The sequence below is a fragment of the Sapajus apella genome, unplaced genomic scaffold (assembly GCF_009761245.1).
Source record: "Sapajus apella isolate SASKATOON/1434 unplaced genomic scaffold, GSC_monkey_1.0 scaffold160, whole genome shotgun sequence".
NCBI lineage: Eukaryota > Metazoa > Chordata > Mammalia > Primates > Cebidae > Sapajus > Sapajus apella.
In genome coordinates this window covers 207,809-222,113 of record NW_022437100.1, presented here as the reverse complement: position 1 = coordinate 222,113, position 14,305 = coordinate 207,809, and the positions used below count along the sequence as shown (strand labels likewise).

The window sequence follows — 14,305 nt, the reverse complement described above, 5'->3', positions numbered from 1 at the left end:
AAAACCACGGGGACCTCTCAACCGCCTTTCTCCCTTAAGTACCCTGCCTTGCTACCGCCGCTCCCAGCCTGGGCGACAGAGCGACACGCTGTCATTCACAAATAAATAAATAAAATAAAGCAAAAGAAGTTGGCAAAATCCAAAACCACGGGGACCTCTCAACCGCCTTTTCTCCCCTTAAGTATCTTCCCTTCCTACACGCCCCCGCTCCCGCCCCATCACCTCCTCTTCCGGTCCTTCCTCTAGGGCCCGCCCACCTCTTCCGGTTCCTCCTCCGCAACCCTCCATCTGCCCAGACCAGGGTCCGCCCGCCTCTTCCAATCCCTACCCCAACGGCCTCTTCATCGCTTCCGGTTCCTAACTGAGGCCCCGCCCCTTCAGCTGTGCCTCCTCCCGCCATCCCTTTTGGCGGAAAATCCTGGACCCCCAAATTGGAGACGGATGCTTTTCCGCCTGTCTGCCCCCGGAGGTGACGTTAAGGCCCGCCCTCTGAGGAAGTGACGACAGGAGTGCCCTTGACAGGGAGGGCTGGGTTGTGCATCCCTCCGCTGGCGGTGCAGGGAGGTAGGAGCCCCGTGGGGGTGGCCCGAGGTGGCGTCAAGGCTGTGGCATGCCGCTAGCGCATTCCTGCGCAGGCTGGCGCTGGGCGGGAGGAGGCCCCGGGCGGGGGAACCTGGCTTGCCGGAGAGCCGGGGTCTCTGGCAGGTCCGATTTTACCCAGTTCCCTCCACACATGTCCCTTCTTGATTGGTTCCCTCCAGTACATGTCTGTTCGTTTTTGGTTCCTCTCACACTCTTAGTTCCTCCTTGAATTATTACGTGTCATCTTTCCCGATCCTTTTATCCTCCTAATCTCCCACTAAAACACGTTTTCAAAGAGCAATAGATGGAGCGAGGACTTGGCAGACGACCCTAGGTTCCAATGTTGGCTGTCACTTAATAGCGGGGGTACTTTGGACGTGTCACTTAAGCTCAGGATCCTTTTTTGCTTGAGCCTCGGATTCCTTTCCTTATTTGCGATATGGGCAATACAATAGCAACTTCCTCAAAGTTGCTGTAGGAAGACCAATAATGTATGTAAGGCACTTGGCCCTTAGCAGGTGCACCATAAATATTGGTTTATTCCTCTCATTCTTCTGTTATAATCTCAATCCTGATTTCTTCTTGGTTGTGAAGCCAGTTTTCTTATCCTTCTGGTTTGCCTCGCTATTCCTTCCCTTTGATTCTCATTGCTTCGTCACTTCTACTCTACAAATCTTATATATTATTTCCTTGCATTTTGCTTCCAACTCTGCCTCTTCTTGAACCTCAAGTACTCCCCAAATCCCTTTCTTTTTCTAGTGTGTTGCCTTCCTTTTTGTGTACCCTAGTTCTTCCACTTCTTTCCCTCACAGATGGCTCAGCGACTTCTCCTGAGGAGGTTCCTGGCCTCGGTCATCTCCAGGAAGCCCTCTCAGGGTTGGTGGCCACCCCTCACTTCCAGAGCCCTGCAGACCCCTGGTGGCCTGACTGTAACACCCAACCCAGCCCGGACAATATACACTACCAGGATCTCCTTGACAACCTTTAATATCCAGGATGGCCCCGACTTTCAAGACCGAGTGGTCAACAGTGAGACGCCAGTGGTTGTGGATTTCCATGCACAGTGAGTACTGGGGGTCCATGGAAGACTAGGGTCCTACATGTTCAACTGTTTATTGAACACCTGCTACGTCCCAGGACCATATTTGATGCTGCTCATATGTAGACTCATTACAAAGACTGGTCAGACCCAGTCCCTGCCCTCAAGGGGAGTGCAGTCTGGTAGAAGACAGATGAGTGAACAGCCTGCAAAGCTGACTGCGGTTAGTGCTGGGAAACACATATTGTGTTCTCACTGCCCAGAAAGCTCAGCATCATCTTCTGCATGGACCAGAGTTGGAAAAATACAACTGTAATGTCACCTTGCTTTTGGTGTATACCAGTTCCTGGCCCTGCAGATAAGTAGATTTTAACATCTTGCCACGAAAACTGTGGGAAGGGCTGGCAAAAAGTTATCAGTGTTGGCCTGGCATGGTGGCTCATGCCTGTAATCCCAGCATTTTGGTAGGCTGAGGTAGGTGGATCATTTGAGATCAGGTGTTTGAGACCAATCTGATAACCAAACCCTGTCTACTAAAAATAGAAGAGTAGCCAGAGGTGGTGGCATGCGCCTGTAATCCCAGCTACCTGGGAGGCTGAGGCAGGAGAATCACTTGAACCCAGGAGGCAGAGGTTGCAGTGAGCTGAGATCATGCCATTGCACTCCAGCCTGGGCAAAAAGAGCGAAACTCTGTCTCAAAAAAAAAACAACAAAAAACATCAGTGTCACTGCTGTGGTGCCTAAGCATACAGGGCATAGGAAGGAGTTTCCTTTCAGTGCTGAGTTTGTTTTAGAGAGAAATATTTAAGTCCCTTTGCCCTTCTGATTTTTAGCCTGGCTTTTTTCATTTCTAGACCTTTGGGACCTGGCTAGACACCTAACTACTCAAAAGCTGGACAAAGCCCTCTGAATGAGGCATCCTGGGAGGAACCAGTGAAGCATAAGTTACAAAATCAGGGGCCTTCAGGTCGGTTGCAGTAATCCCAGCACTTTGGGAGGCCAAGGCAGGCGGATCACCTGAGGTCAGGAGTTCGAGACCTGCCTAGCCAACATGGTGAAACCCTGTCTCTACTAAAAATACAAAAATTAGCCAGGTGTGGTGGCAGGTGCCTGTAATCCCAGCTACCCAGGAGGCTGAGGCAGGAGAATCGCTTGAACCCAGGAAATGGAGGTTGCAGTGAGCCGAGATCGCGCTGTTGCACTCTAGCCTGTCAAAAACGTGAAACTTGATCTCAGGGAAAAAAAAAAAGATATTAAAGGGCCTTCTGGGCAGGTATCTGACAGATTCTTTTGCCATCTTTCCAGTTCTTTCTCTGACTCACCCTGTGGCCTTGGGCAGGCCACTTGATATTCTTGTGTACCCTTTCTTCACTTGTAATAGGAGTTAAGGTCTTGCACAAAGGGTTTTTAGGTGTTATGAGTTGTTTTTATTTATTAATTTTTTTTTTGAGACAAAGTCTCACTTTGTCACCCTGGCTAGGGTGTAGAGTGCAGTGATACAATCGAGGCTTACTGCAGTCTCTACCTCTTGATCTCAAGCAGTCCTCCCATCTTGGCCTCCCAAAGTGCTGGAATTACAGGGATGAACCACTGCACCAGGCCTGAGGGTTTTTTTTTTTCTTTTTTCTTTTGAGACAGGGTCTTACTCTGCTGCCCAGGCTGGAGTGCAGTGGCACGATCAGCTCACTGCAACCTCTGCCTCCCGGGTTCAAGCGATTCTCCTGCCTCCACCTCTCAAGCAGTTGGGACTACAGAAGCCCGTCACCACACCCGGCTAATTTTTTTGTATTTTTAGTAAAGATGGGGTTTTGGCCGGGCGCGGTGGCTCAAGCCTGTAATCCCAGCACTTTGGGAGGCCGAGGCGGGTGGATCACGAGGTCAGGAGATCAAGACCATCCTGGTCAACATGGTGAAACCCCATCTCTACTAAAAATACAAAAAATTAGCTGGGCATGGTGGTGCGTGCCTGTAATCCCAGCTACTCAGGAGGCTGAGGCAGGAGAATTGCCTGAACCCAGGAGTTGAAGGTTGCGGTGAGCCGAGATCGCGCCATTGCATTCCAGCCTGGGTAACATGAGTGAAACCCCGTCTCAAAAAAAAAAAGTAAAGATGGGGTTTTGCCATATTGGCCAGGCTGGTCTCCTGACCTCAGGTGATCCACCCGCCTCGGCCTCCCAGAGTGCTGGGATTACAGATGTAAGCCACTACACCTGGTCTGTTCTCGGCATTTAAAACCGTTAGGCCTGGCTGGGAGCACCGTGTACCACCACACCCGGCTGCCCAAAAGGCTGAAGCTGGAGAATCGCTGGAACCCAGGAGGCGGAGGTTACAGTAAGCCGAGATCACGCCATTGCACTCCAGCCTGGGCAATAGAGTGAGACTCCATCTCAAAAATAAATAAATTCTGAGAATAAAATATGAGTTGTCAGCAGGGGTTTGTGAAAGGTGGAACTATTTTGCCTTCCTGGTATAGTGAGCAGTCCAGAGAGGGCTTCCAGAATGAACAATAAATGGAGTAATGCCTCATTTTGTTCAGTAAGGAAGTGGAGTGTGAGTTGTTCATTCAGTGCCAGGCGCTTTCCTTGGTGCCACATACATAGAGAGGACAGCACCAGGCCTGTCCTGGATGAGCTCGCCAGCGAGAAGGGAATACCTGTGATTAGGGCAGTGATCGTGGTCAGCTCGGGCCGTGGGATCGCAGAGTAGCCTGGGGGTGAAAGAAAACACTTTCTTTTTTTTTTCTTTTTTGTTTTGTTTTGCTTTGTTTTTTGTTGTTGTTGTTTTTTGAGATAGAGTCTTGCTCTGTCGCCAGGTACCGGGCTGGAGTGCAGTGGCGCAAGCTCGGCTCACTGCAACCTCCAACTCCCAGGTTCAAGCAATGCTCCTGCCTCAGTCTCCCAAGTAGCTGGGACTACAGGCACACGCCACCATGCCCAGCTAATTTTTGCATTTTTTAGTAGAAACGGGGTTTCACCATGTTGGCCAGGATGATCTCGATCTCTTGACCTCGTGATCTGCTTGCCTCGGCCTCCCAAAGTGCTGGGATTACAGGTGTGAGCCACCGCACCTGACCTGCTTTGTTTTTTGAGACGGAATCTTGCTGTGTCGCCCAGGCTGGAGTGCAGTGGCATGATCTCGGCTCACTTAAACCTCTGCCTCCTGGGTTCAAGCAATTCTGCCTCAGCTTCCCTAGTAGCTGGGATTATAGTTGCACACCACCACACCCAGCTAATTTTTGTATTTTTAGTAGAGACGGGTTTCACCATGTTGACCAGGCTGGTCTCAAACTCCTGACTTCAAGTGATCCACCCACCTCAGCCTCCCAAAATGCTGGGATTACAGGCATGAGCCGCTGCGCCCAGCCTGGTGTGTTCATTTTTAAACATGGTAAACAGAGACAGTAAAGGCAGAAGATTCCTTGGAAAGATGCAGGTCTGGGGAGCCAGTAGGGGATGCTGAGTGCTCTTGTGACTGACGGGATGCTTCCTTTCTCGCCTTTGGAGGTGGTGTGGACCCTGCAAGATCCTGGGGCCGAGGTTAGAGAAGATGGTGGCCAAGCAGCACGGGAAGGTGGTGATGGCCAAGGTGGACATTGATGACCACACCGACCTTGCCATTGAGTATGAGGTATGGATTGGCAGGGGGTTGCCACAGGCCAGCCAGTGTAGGGTGCATCAGGCCCAGGGGTAGCTGGTGTAGGAGATGTCTTGGGGAACACCAGGAAGCCGGTAAGCAGGGTGTCTTGGTTTTTCCAGAGCTTTTAGGAGCTCAGAGCGCTTTGCAGAGGTGACTGTTGATCCTCTGGGCCACCTGTCTCTCATCACCACTTTTAGGAAGTAAATTATATGATCCAAAAACTCGAGATCATTCTCTTACTGTTGGACTTTGATACATTCCTTTATTCATCCACCCACCTGTTCAGCGCGCAGTCATTTGGGAGCTCGGTGCACCAAGCATTTGTGATTGTGACACAAATAAGATGAGATCTTGTCTCTAAGCAGCTCGTGGTCCAGCAGGAGAGAACAGCAGGTAGAAGGATCATCTCAGCATAGGGTGAGAAGTGCTAAAAGAGGTGCATGAAGGAAGAAGGGACTGATTGCTCGTGGGGGAGCTGGGCAGGCAGTGCTTCACGTTAGAGAGAAGCTCTGAGCTGAGCCGTGAAGGATGCACAGGGAAGAAGGAAGGGTCATCTCACATGGTTGATGTGTTTGTCCATTTATTCAGCAGATAGTTGAGAGTCCCTCAAGCGCCAAGTACTGTTACTTGGTGCCGAGGATAAGCAGTGAACAAAACTGACAAAATCTCTGCCTTCATGCAGTCTACGTTCTAGTATTTTAAATCAGGGGTCAGCAAACTCTGCCTCTAAAGGACCAGTTGGTATTTGAGGCTTTGCAGGGTAATGGTCTCTGCTGCAACCATTTAGCTGTCCTCGCAGCTGAAAGCAACCATAGACACTATACAAACAAATGAACGTGGCTTTGTTCCAATAAAACTTTATTTATAAAAACAAGCAGTAGGCTGTATTGGGCCCGTGAACTATAGTTCGCTGACCACTGTTTTAGATAATAAGTTCAATGGAGAAAAATAACATCGGGAAAAGGGGATGGGAGTACTGAGTACGGGGCAGAGTTTCTTTTTTAAAGGGTGAGCTAGGGTAGATCTCCCTTTGAGCAAAAACAGGAAGGGAGTGAAGCATGTGGGTTTTTGGAAGTACTATTCAGGCAAAGCAAAAGCCCTGAGGTCTGATGAGCCTGGATTGCTTACAGACCAGCAGGAGCCAGATGCCTGGAGGTGTGTGGGGTAGGGGCACCCTTTGGGCCTTGAAGGCTACTACACTGGAGAAAAGGGAGAGGTCTACTTTGTCTGGGTGGCCAGAGTGAAGGGCTGAGCACAGAGCTGGGGAAAGCAGACTACAGCCAGATTGGGAGGGGTCTCTGGATAGCCATGCTGAGGGTGGCACTGTTACAGAGCTATGGTCGCACCTGGCAGCCCGTGGGCCCAGTCTGGCTCACAGACACTTTTACTTTGGCACTCAAAGTATTTTAAAGTAATAGGAACCAGATGCTGATATTTGAAATTCATATTTCATGTGAAAATCTAGATTTCTGGTTTTCTTGAAATACCTTTTTGTTTTTGTTTTGTTTTGAGACTCGCTCTGTCGCCCAGGCTGGAGTGTAGTGGCGAGATCTTGGCTCACTGCAGCCTCCACCTCCCAGGTTCTAGCAATTCTCCTGCCTCAGCTTCCCGAGTAGCTGGGATTACAGGCGCCCACCACCACACCCAGCTAATTTTTTGTATTTTTAGTAGAGATGGGGTTTCACCGTGTTAGCGAGGATGGTCTCGATCTCCTGACCTGACCTCATGATCCACCCACCTCGGCCTTCCAAAGTGCTGGGATTACAGCCACTGCACCCAGCCTTCTTTTTTTTTTTTTTTTGAGTCTTGCCCTATTGCTCAGGCTGGAGTGCAATGGTGCGATCCCAGCTCACTGCAACCTCCGCCTCCCGAGTTCAAGCAATTCTCCTGCCTCAGCCTCCCAAGTAGCTGGGATTACAGGCGCTCACCACCACACCTGGCTAATTTTTGTACTTTTAGTAGAGATGGGGTTTCACCATGTTTGCCAGGCTGGTCTTGAACTCCTGATCTCAGATGATCCACCTGCCTCGGCCTCCCAAAGTGCTGGGATTATAGGCGTGACCCACCGTGCCTGGCCTTGTTTGTCTGTTTTGAGATAGTATTACCCACCCTGGAGTGCCATGGCACAATCTCAGCTCATTGCAACCTCTGCCTCCTGGGTTCAAGCCATTCTCCTGCCCCAGACTCCTGAGTAGCTGGGACTACAGACATGCGCCACCATGACCTGCTAATTTTTGTATTTTTAGTAGAGACGTGGTTTCACTATGTTGGCCAGACTGGTCTCGAACTCCTGACCTTAGATGATCTGCCTTCCTAGTCTTCCCAAAGTGCTGAGATTACGGGCATGACCCGCCACACCCAGCATACACCACATCATTTTGCAATAGTTGCTCAGCCTTTGAGTCTCAGAATTCTCATCGTTAAAATGACCCTGCCCACAACCAGGAGTGTGTGAGATAGCATATGCAGGTGTTTATATCATCCCCGACACAAAAAAGCACCCAGTACGTGACAGTGATCTTTTCCTTTTAACTCTGTAATGAGCCGAGGAGGAGGCTGCAGTGTCCCGCAGCACCTAGCACTGTGCCTTTCCCTTGGCAGGTCCTTAGCTGAGTTAACAGATGGATGCGATCGGGGTGAGACAGAAGACATGCCAGGACATCGAGCTCAGTGGCAGTGCAGGCGGGCTATGGGTTAGTGGAAAGAGACAGCACACACATACACACTCCTGCCCTGAGTGTAGAGGGTCTTTATCCAAGGATAGGAGGTTCTGTCCGGGTGCGGTGGCTCATGCCTGTAATCCCAGCACTTTGGGAGGCCGAGGTGAGCAGATCACCTGAGGTCAGTGTTCAAGACCAGGCCTGACTAACATGGAGAAAACTTATATCTACTAAAAATACAGAATTAGCCAGGCATGGTGGCGCGTGCCTGTAATCCCAGCTACTTGGGAGGCTGAGGCGGGAGAATTGCTTGAACCCAGGAGGCAGAGGTTGCGGTGAGCCAAGATTGTGTCATTGCAATCCAGCCTCAGCAACAAGAGCGAAACTCCATCTCAGGAAAAAAAAAAAGAAAAATAGGAGGTTCCAGGTAGCTTCCTGGAACAGGACAGGCAACACAACTTAGTGGCTCTTTTCCTCAGCTCTTCATTTGGCTCAGTCACTGCCTCTTTCACACTCAAAACATTCCAGAAGAGTGTGCCACGGCCCTGTGCACTTCCACGTAAGGCAGTGTTTACAGGCACTGGCCCCTCCTGATGTGTGAGCCAAACACAGGAGCAGCAGAACCTCAGCCACCTCCTCGGGGGAGAGGGAAGTCCCATTCCAGCCCAGGTTTCCTGTGAGCCCCTAGCATGGGTGTGTGTGTGCGCACGTGCGCATGTGTGCATACGCGTGTGTGTTTAAGCTCAACTTAAAAAAATCCCTTGATCAGTAATGACTACACCTCCATTCACAGCACATCTGCTGTATACCTGATAACCAGCAAGATCTGTGCGTGTTCACGCATGTGTGGAGGTTTACATGAGTGGGATCATTATGACCTTCATCTGGAGGTTTTTTTTTTTTTTGGAAACAAGGTCTTGCTGTATTTCCCAGGCTGGTCTTGAACTCCTGACCTCAAGCAGTCCTGCTTTGGCCTCCCAAAGTGCTTAGAATTACAGGTGTGAGCCACTGTTCTTGTCCCTATCTGGAGTTCTTAAGGAACACGAAGTCCACTTTTGAGCCTCTTCAGTGAGCTTAGAGTCCTGCCATGAAAAAAGTTAGGTCACTTCTTATACAGTAGCATAAAGCGTTTATTTTAATTAAAAGAATAGGGCAGCAGTGTGCAGGTGGGAGCCGATGGTTGCGCTCTACTTCTGCCGGGAGGCCCCAGCTTTGGGCGCTCCAGCTGCCTTTGCAGACCACTAGAGGGCACAAAAGAATACTGACAAAGGCCCGGGTGGCTTCAGGCGCTCCCTGGAGCCTCCCGGAGCAAGCTCTTTCTTGGGCCCTGCTCTGCCTAGAGACAGAGTCTGCCACCCCCATCAGCCCAGGGACAGCCTTTGAAGGGGCCTGAGGCACTAACAATGACAAGAACTGTGTCCTCTGACCTGTGTTTGTCCCCAAAGTGCCCATGAGGAGTGGGGTGCAGGGCCTGCCACGTAAAGTGAGTAGGTGAGGGCGGGACAGGCCAGCCTGCATGCCTTTCCAACCACCACTGGCTTCCAAGATGGCCCGTGTCAGGGCAGCACTGGGATATGTGAGGACCTGGTATGTTTGTATAAATCTCTGCTGTTACTTTGTAGTTAACTTGTGCGCAGGAAAAGTCTGTGTTTATCTTGTTCTGTTTATTTTTATTTTATTCTATTTTGGAGTGGGGATGGAGTCTTGCTCAGTTGCCCAGGCTGGAGTGCAATGGCGCAGTGTCGGCTCACTGCAACCTCTGCCTCAAGCGATTCTCCTGCCTCAGCCTCCCAAGTAGCTGGGACTACAGGCATGCACCACCACACCCGGCTAATTTTGTATTTTAGTAGAAATGGGGTTTCACCATGTTGGTCAGGCTGGTCTTGAACTCCTGACCTCAAGCGAGCTGCCTGCCTCGGCTTCCCAAAGTGCTAGGATTACAGGCATGAACCACTGGGCCCGGCCTATCTTGTTCTGTTTAAATGGTTTTCTCAAATGCCCACAAATACCAGGCAGGGATTCCAGGCAGCAGAGACCTCATGATGCCAGTCTGGTGGCCCGCAGATCCATCTGAATTCTGTGTAACCTATGCAGGTCCCTGAGGGAACTGGGTAAATTCTTCACAGACCAAGAATGTTGTCCTGCCATCTGCCTGCATCCCACTAATAAGCGTCGGGTCATTTATGGCCAAACCTCTCCTCTCACGCTGTCCAGTAGAAGTCCCTGAGTTTCTGGACCCTGTCACTCATCACAGCAGCAAGCCAACATACTCTCATGGGGGCTGTGTTAGACTTTTCCTCGTGATCGCTGTAGCCACTGTTTTTTTGAGTGCCCACTGTGTGCCAGGCACAGTGCCAGATTCCTACCCTTATTTTCCGGGTGCTGTGCAGACCCGAGCCTTTACTCTCATTATTTCATTCAGCCTTCACACCCCCTAACGGAAGTGCCATTAGTGTCTCCATCTTGCATCTGAGAACACTGAGGCTTAGAGCTACTGGGGGGTGTGCCCCAGCTCACCAGGCTGATAGGAGCCGGATCAGGTCAGCCAGAACCTCAGCTCTGCTTGCTTGCTTGCATTCTCCTTTCTTTCTTTCTGTCTGTCTCCTTCCTTTCTTTCTTTCTTTCAAGATGGAGTCTCACTCTGTCACCCAGGCTGGAATGCAATGGTGCAATCTCTGCTGACTCCAGCCTCCACCTCCCGGGTTCAAGCGATTCTCTCACCTCAGCCTCCCAAGTAGCTGGGATTACAGGCGCCTGCCACTGCGCCCGACTAATTTTTTAGAATTTTAGTAGAGACAAGGTTTCACCATGTTGACCAGGCTGGTCTCAAACTCCTGTTTGAGTGAAACGATCGGCCAGCCTCGGCCTCCCAAAGTGCTGGGATTACAGGCGTGAGTCACTGCGCCCAGCCTCAGCTCTGCTTTATATGCGAATCTTTCTACTTCTTGGGGTGTTTGTTTGTATTGAGGCAAGGCCTCACTCTGTCACCCAGGCTGGAGTGCAGTGGCACTATCACAGTACACTGCAGCCTCAGTCTCCCAGGCTCAAGTGATTCTCCTGCCCCAGCCTCCCAGGTATGGGAGTGCAGGCTTGTACCACTTTGCCTGGGAATTTTTGGGGAGGGGGTTTTAGTAAATACAAGGTTTCACTCTGTTGCCCAGGCTGCTCTGGAACTCTTGAACTCAAGCAGTCCTCAGTCTCCTAGAGGGCTGGGATTGTAGGTGTAAGCCACTGTGCCCAGCCTATACTTGAATCTTTGATGTCCATCCCAAACCCTAAAGGTAGACATTACTCTCATTTTATGGAAAAGGACACTGAGGCTCGGAAAGGTGCTGTGCCCTGGCCAAGGCCCACTGCTAGTGAATGCAAAGCCAGGACTCGAACTGTCCCCCCGCTTGTCTCCCCTGGGGCTAGGCTTTCCCTTGACTCCTCCCTGCCTCAGCCCTGGCCTGCAGCTGCATGAGTTATTTCTATCTCTCCTGTCATTCCAGCCAAACCACTGGGCCAGTGAGTCAGTCTTGTGGTTGAGGGAGGAAGGGTACTGTTGGGAGCTTGCAGTGGAAGAAGTTTCTTCAGCGGGTGGCCCCCGGGCCCTGCAGTACCCCTGCACCAAGGGAAGAGCCGCGTTCCTCTAGGCTTGCCTGTGGCTTTGGGAAGTCGATGCCCCGGATAAGCCGCCAGCCTTCCCCTTAAAGGCCCAGGAATGGCAGTGAGAAGAGTTCACTTCCAATTCACTTGGACCCCCTTGTCCTCCCCACCCAGGTGTCGGCGGTACCCACTGTGCTGGCCATGAAGAATGGGGACGTGGTGGACAAGTTTGTGGGCATCAAGGATGAGGATCAGCTGGAGGCCTTCCTGAAGAAGCTGATTGGCTGACACACAGGGGCGAGTCTTGATTCCCTTGCCCATGCGCGGGACCCCAGTAGAACTCAGCCCTTCCGTGCCGGCCCTTCCTGTCACCTCCCTCCTGTCTGGCCCCTGGGGCCTGTGCTTAGAGTCCAGGCTCCAGCCATGAGTGCTTCCGAGTTGGTGGACCACCCAGGGGCTGCCAGAGGATGGTGCTGCTGCTGATTGGGGATGACTGCTGTCTTCCTTCCCACACACCTTTCGTCCCCTCCCTCTAGGGCCTGTGGCAGTTCTCCCAGGATGCGTGGAGAGAGCCCAGGCCAGCCCACAGCGCTCCTGGTCAGGCAGCCACAGCTTGGTCCTCGTCTCTGGTCCCTTCTGATCTGAAGCCTCGTGGTTGGCTCATCTGCCACCTGCATTTCTCTTTCCTGTTGTTGTTTTGTAAAAAGAAAAAGGAAGCCCAAACTAGCGAGAGTAATAGATAATTCTCTCATTTTTTTTTTTGTAGGTCTGTAATAAAACACTTAGTCATCCCTTCCACCTCCTACTGTGAAGAGCAGACCCTGGGTCCCACACTGAAATCCTCTGTGGTCGCCCATCCGCACACCCAGGAAGCCCCCCTCCCACCTAGCCTCCCAGGCAGAGGGGCAGAAAATCAGTGATGGGCTGGGGAGCCCTGCAGAGCCTTGACCCTGAAAGGCTTGAGGCGTCTCGTTCACTTGTTCGCTGGCCTGTTGGTTCTCTGAGCAGGGGGCTTAACTGTGAACAAATCAGACCAATAAAGCAAGGGTCTGCAGTGTCGCATCTGTGTGAGCTCAGAGCACTTGTGACCCTTTCCCAGGGGGCATGTCCACTGTCCCTGCGTCCTCCCCTACCTCCATGACCCTCTCTAACCAGCCCCTCCTGTTCACTGACACTCTTGTCAGCAGTGGCTGCTATTCTGAGCATGCTACGTGCACCATCCTCAGGCCCTCCTAAAGCAAGAGGCTGTCATCCCATTACCCTGATGAAGACACAGGCTCACGGGATGCAGAGCTGGGGTTTCTATCCAGATGTGGTTGCCTCTGAAACCTGGGCTCCCACAGCTGATCCCCTTGACCCTTCTGAGGCCTCCCACTGACGGGCTCCTGGCTGCCCCTGTGGGGATCAGGCTGTCCTTTTCACGTGTGCCTGCAGGAACCTCTGGGCCTTGGGACCAGACAACCTCTCTTGGCCCCCAGCTCCTTTGGCCATGGAGGAGTGTGCCAGGGGAACCAGGCTTGCCAGCCCCTTCCCTCTGCCTTGCTCCTAGGGCCAAGCTGTCATTAGGGCTCAGTTAACCTGGATGAGGCCCCAGCTTCCTGTGAGTCGTGTGCTTGACGGCAGGGGATGCTGACACCCTACCCCGTGGCCCCAGGGATCCTGGGGGGCTGGTGTTGCTCTGTTTCCAGAGCCTCACCCTCTTCCTATTAGAACTGCCTGAGTTCTCCAGGGGCCCACCCAAGGACTGCCTTGAGAAGGCTTCTGAGACAGGCAGGAGAGGGGCCCGTGGCCTCTGAAGGACCCTAGGCCCCAGGGGCTGTCACAAGTACATGGAGATGACAGAACCAGCAACTGGCATCAGTGGAGACAGGAGCTCTTGGAGTGAACATCCTGCAAAGGCCAGGCGCCCCTGGTAAGATGAGCAGGGCCTGCCCAGGCTCAGGAGGTACCACTCAGGCACCTGGTGCTATTCTGAGGGTCTCAGCTCACCACAGCCCCTCGGGGAGGCGTCACCTTTCAGGTTCCATCCGAGACCTACCCCAAGAGGTTGAAGAGCCTTCCCTAGGTCACGAAGCCCCTGAGTGGCCAGGCTGGGATTTGAGGCCAGGCAGCCTTCCGTACCCACCCCCGGCACCACCCTCGCTGCCTCCCGTCATCTGATAGAAGGTGGCTTGCATGTGATCTTCATCTCACAACAGGCAGCAAGGCAGGTGGTGTCAGCTCATTTGATACAGTGGGAGCCGAGCAGATCGGAGGTTGAGTAACTCTTCCAAAGACACCCAGTGAGCCCAGGGTGGGGCCAGAGCACGGTTCTGGGGCACCTCGACTCCCAAGCCCGGGCCCTTCCCACCGGCCCCCACTGCCACTCCTTAAAAGGCACTGTTTGCCACGCACTTTCTACACATTACCTCATTGAATTCCACTCTTGTGAGGTGAGCATTATTTCCATGTCATAAGCAAAAAAACCAGTTCAGAGAAATTGACTTGCCCAAGGTCATGTCTAAAAAGTGATGATACCAAATTTGAACCCAGTGGGGGTCTGGCCTCTCAGCTCAGGTAGGCGTGGAGAAGTGTGGCAGAGGCCTTGGCCAGAGGCAGGACCTGGGCACTGCCCCAGCTCCCTCTCCTTAAAAGGCGCGTTGCCCTGCGAGGTGAGCCGGTGGCTGTGGCTATCCCAGGTTGGCAGCCTCTGCCCGTGAGGCTGATCATGGCCATGAGTCATGCTGGCTGTGCTCACAGAATTCTCCGGGTGATCCTGTTTGACCAATTCCAGTACACTGACCTCACCGGAGATGCCGCT

The 14,305-nt window shown here is 52.2% G+C and overlaps 1 protein-coding gene across 2 annotated transcripts; it reads left to right on the top strand.

The window, feature by feature from the left end:
* The first annotated feature begins 457 nt into the window (after positions 1–457).
* Positions 458–12,567, top strand: TXN2 (thioredoxin 2). 2 transcript variants are annotated; one of them, XM_032266708.1, is made up of 5 exons: positions 458–564; positions 1,395–1,645; positions 5,125–5,248; positions 11,680–11,802; positions 12,272–12,567. In XM_032266708.1, exons 2-4 carry the CDS (start codon positions 1,395–1,397, stop codon positions 11,791–11,793), a joined length of 489 nt encoding a protein of 162 aa, XP_032122599.1. In that variant the 5' UTR covers positions 458–564; the 3' UTR covers positions 11,794–11,802; positions 12,272–12,567. The 2 variants fall into 2 exon arrangements, with proteins under 2 accessions (XP_032122599.1, XP_032122597.1); XM_032266706.1 differs by having other exon boundaries at positions 11,680–12,565.
* Positions 12,568–14,305: the final 1,738 nt, after the last annotated feature.

What these genes read in the sequence shown, in the direction of transcription:
- TXN2 (XM_032266708.1), top strand. Translation starts at nt 1,395, where the DNA reads ATGGCTCAGCGACTTCTCCTGAGGAGGTTCCTGGCCTCGGTCATCTCC. An exon ending in GTTGTGGATTTCCATGCACA is followed by an intron (nt 1,646 to 5,124) that starts GTGAGTACTGGG and finishes TCGCCTTTGGAG; the next exon opens with GTGGTGTGGACCCTGCAAGA. An exon ending in ACCTTGCCATTGAGTATGAG is followed by an intron (nt 5,249 to 11,679) that starts GTATGGATTGGC and finishes CTCCCCACCCAG; the next exon opens with GTGTCGGCGGTACCCACTGT.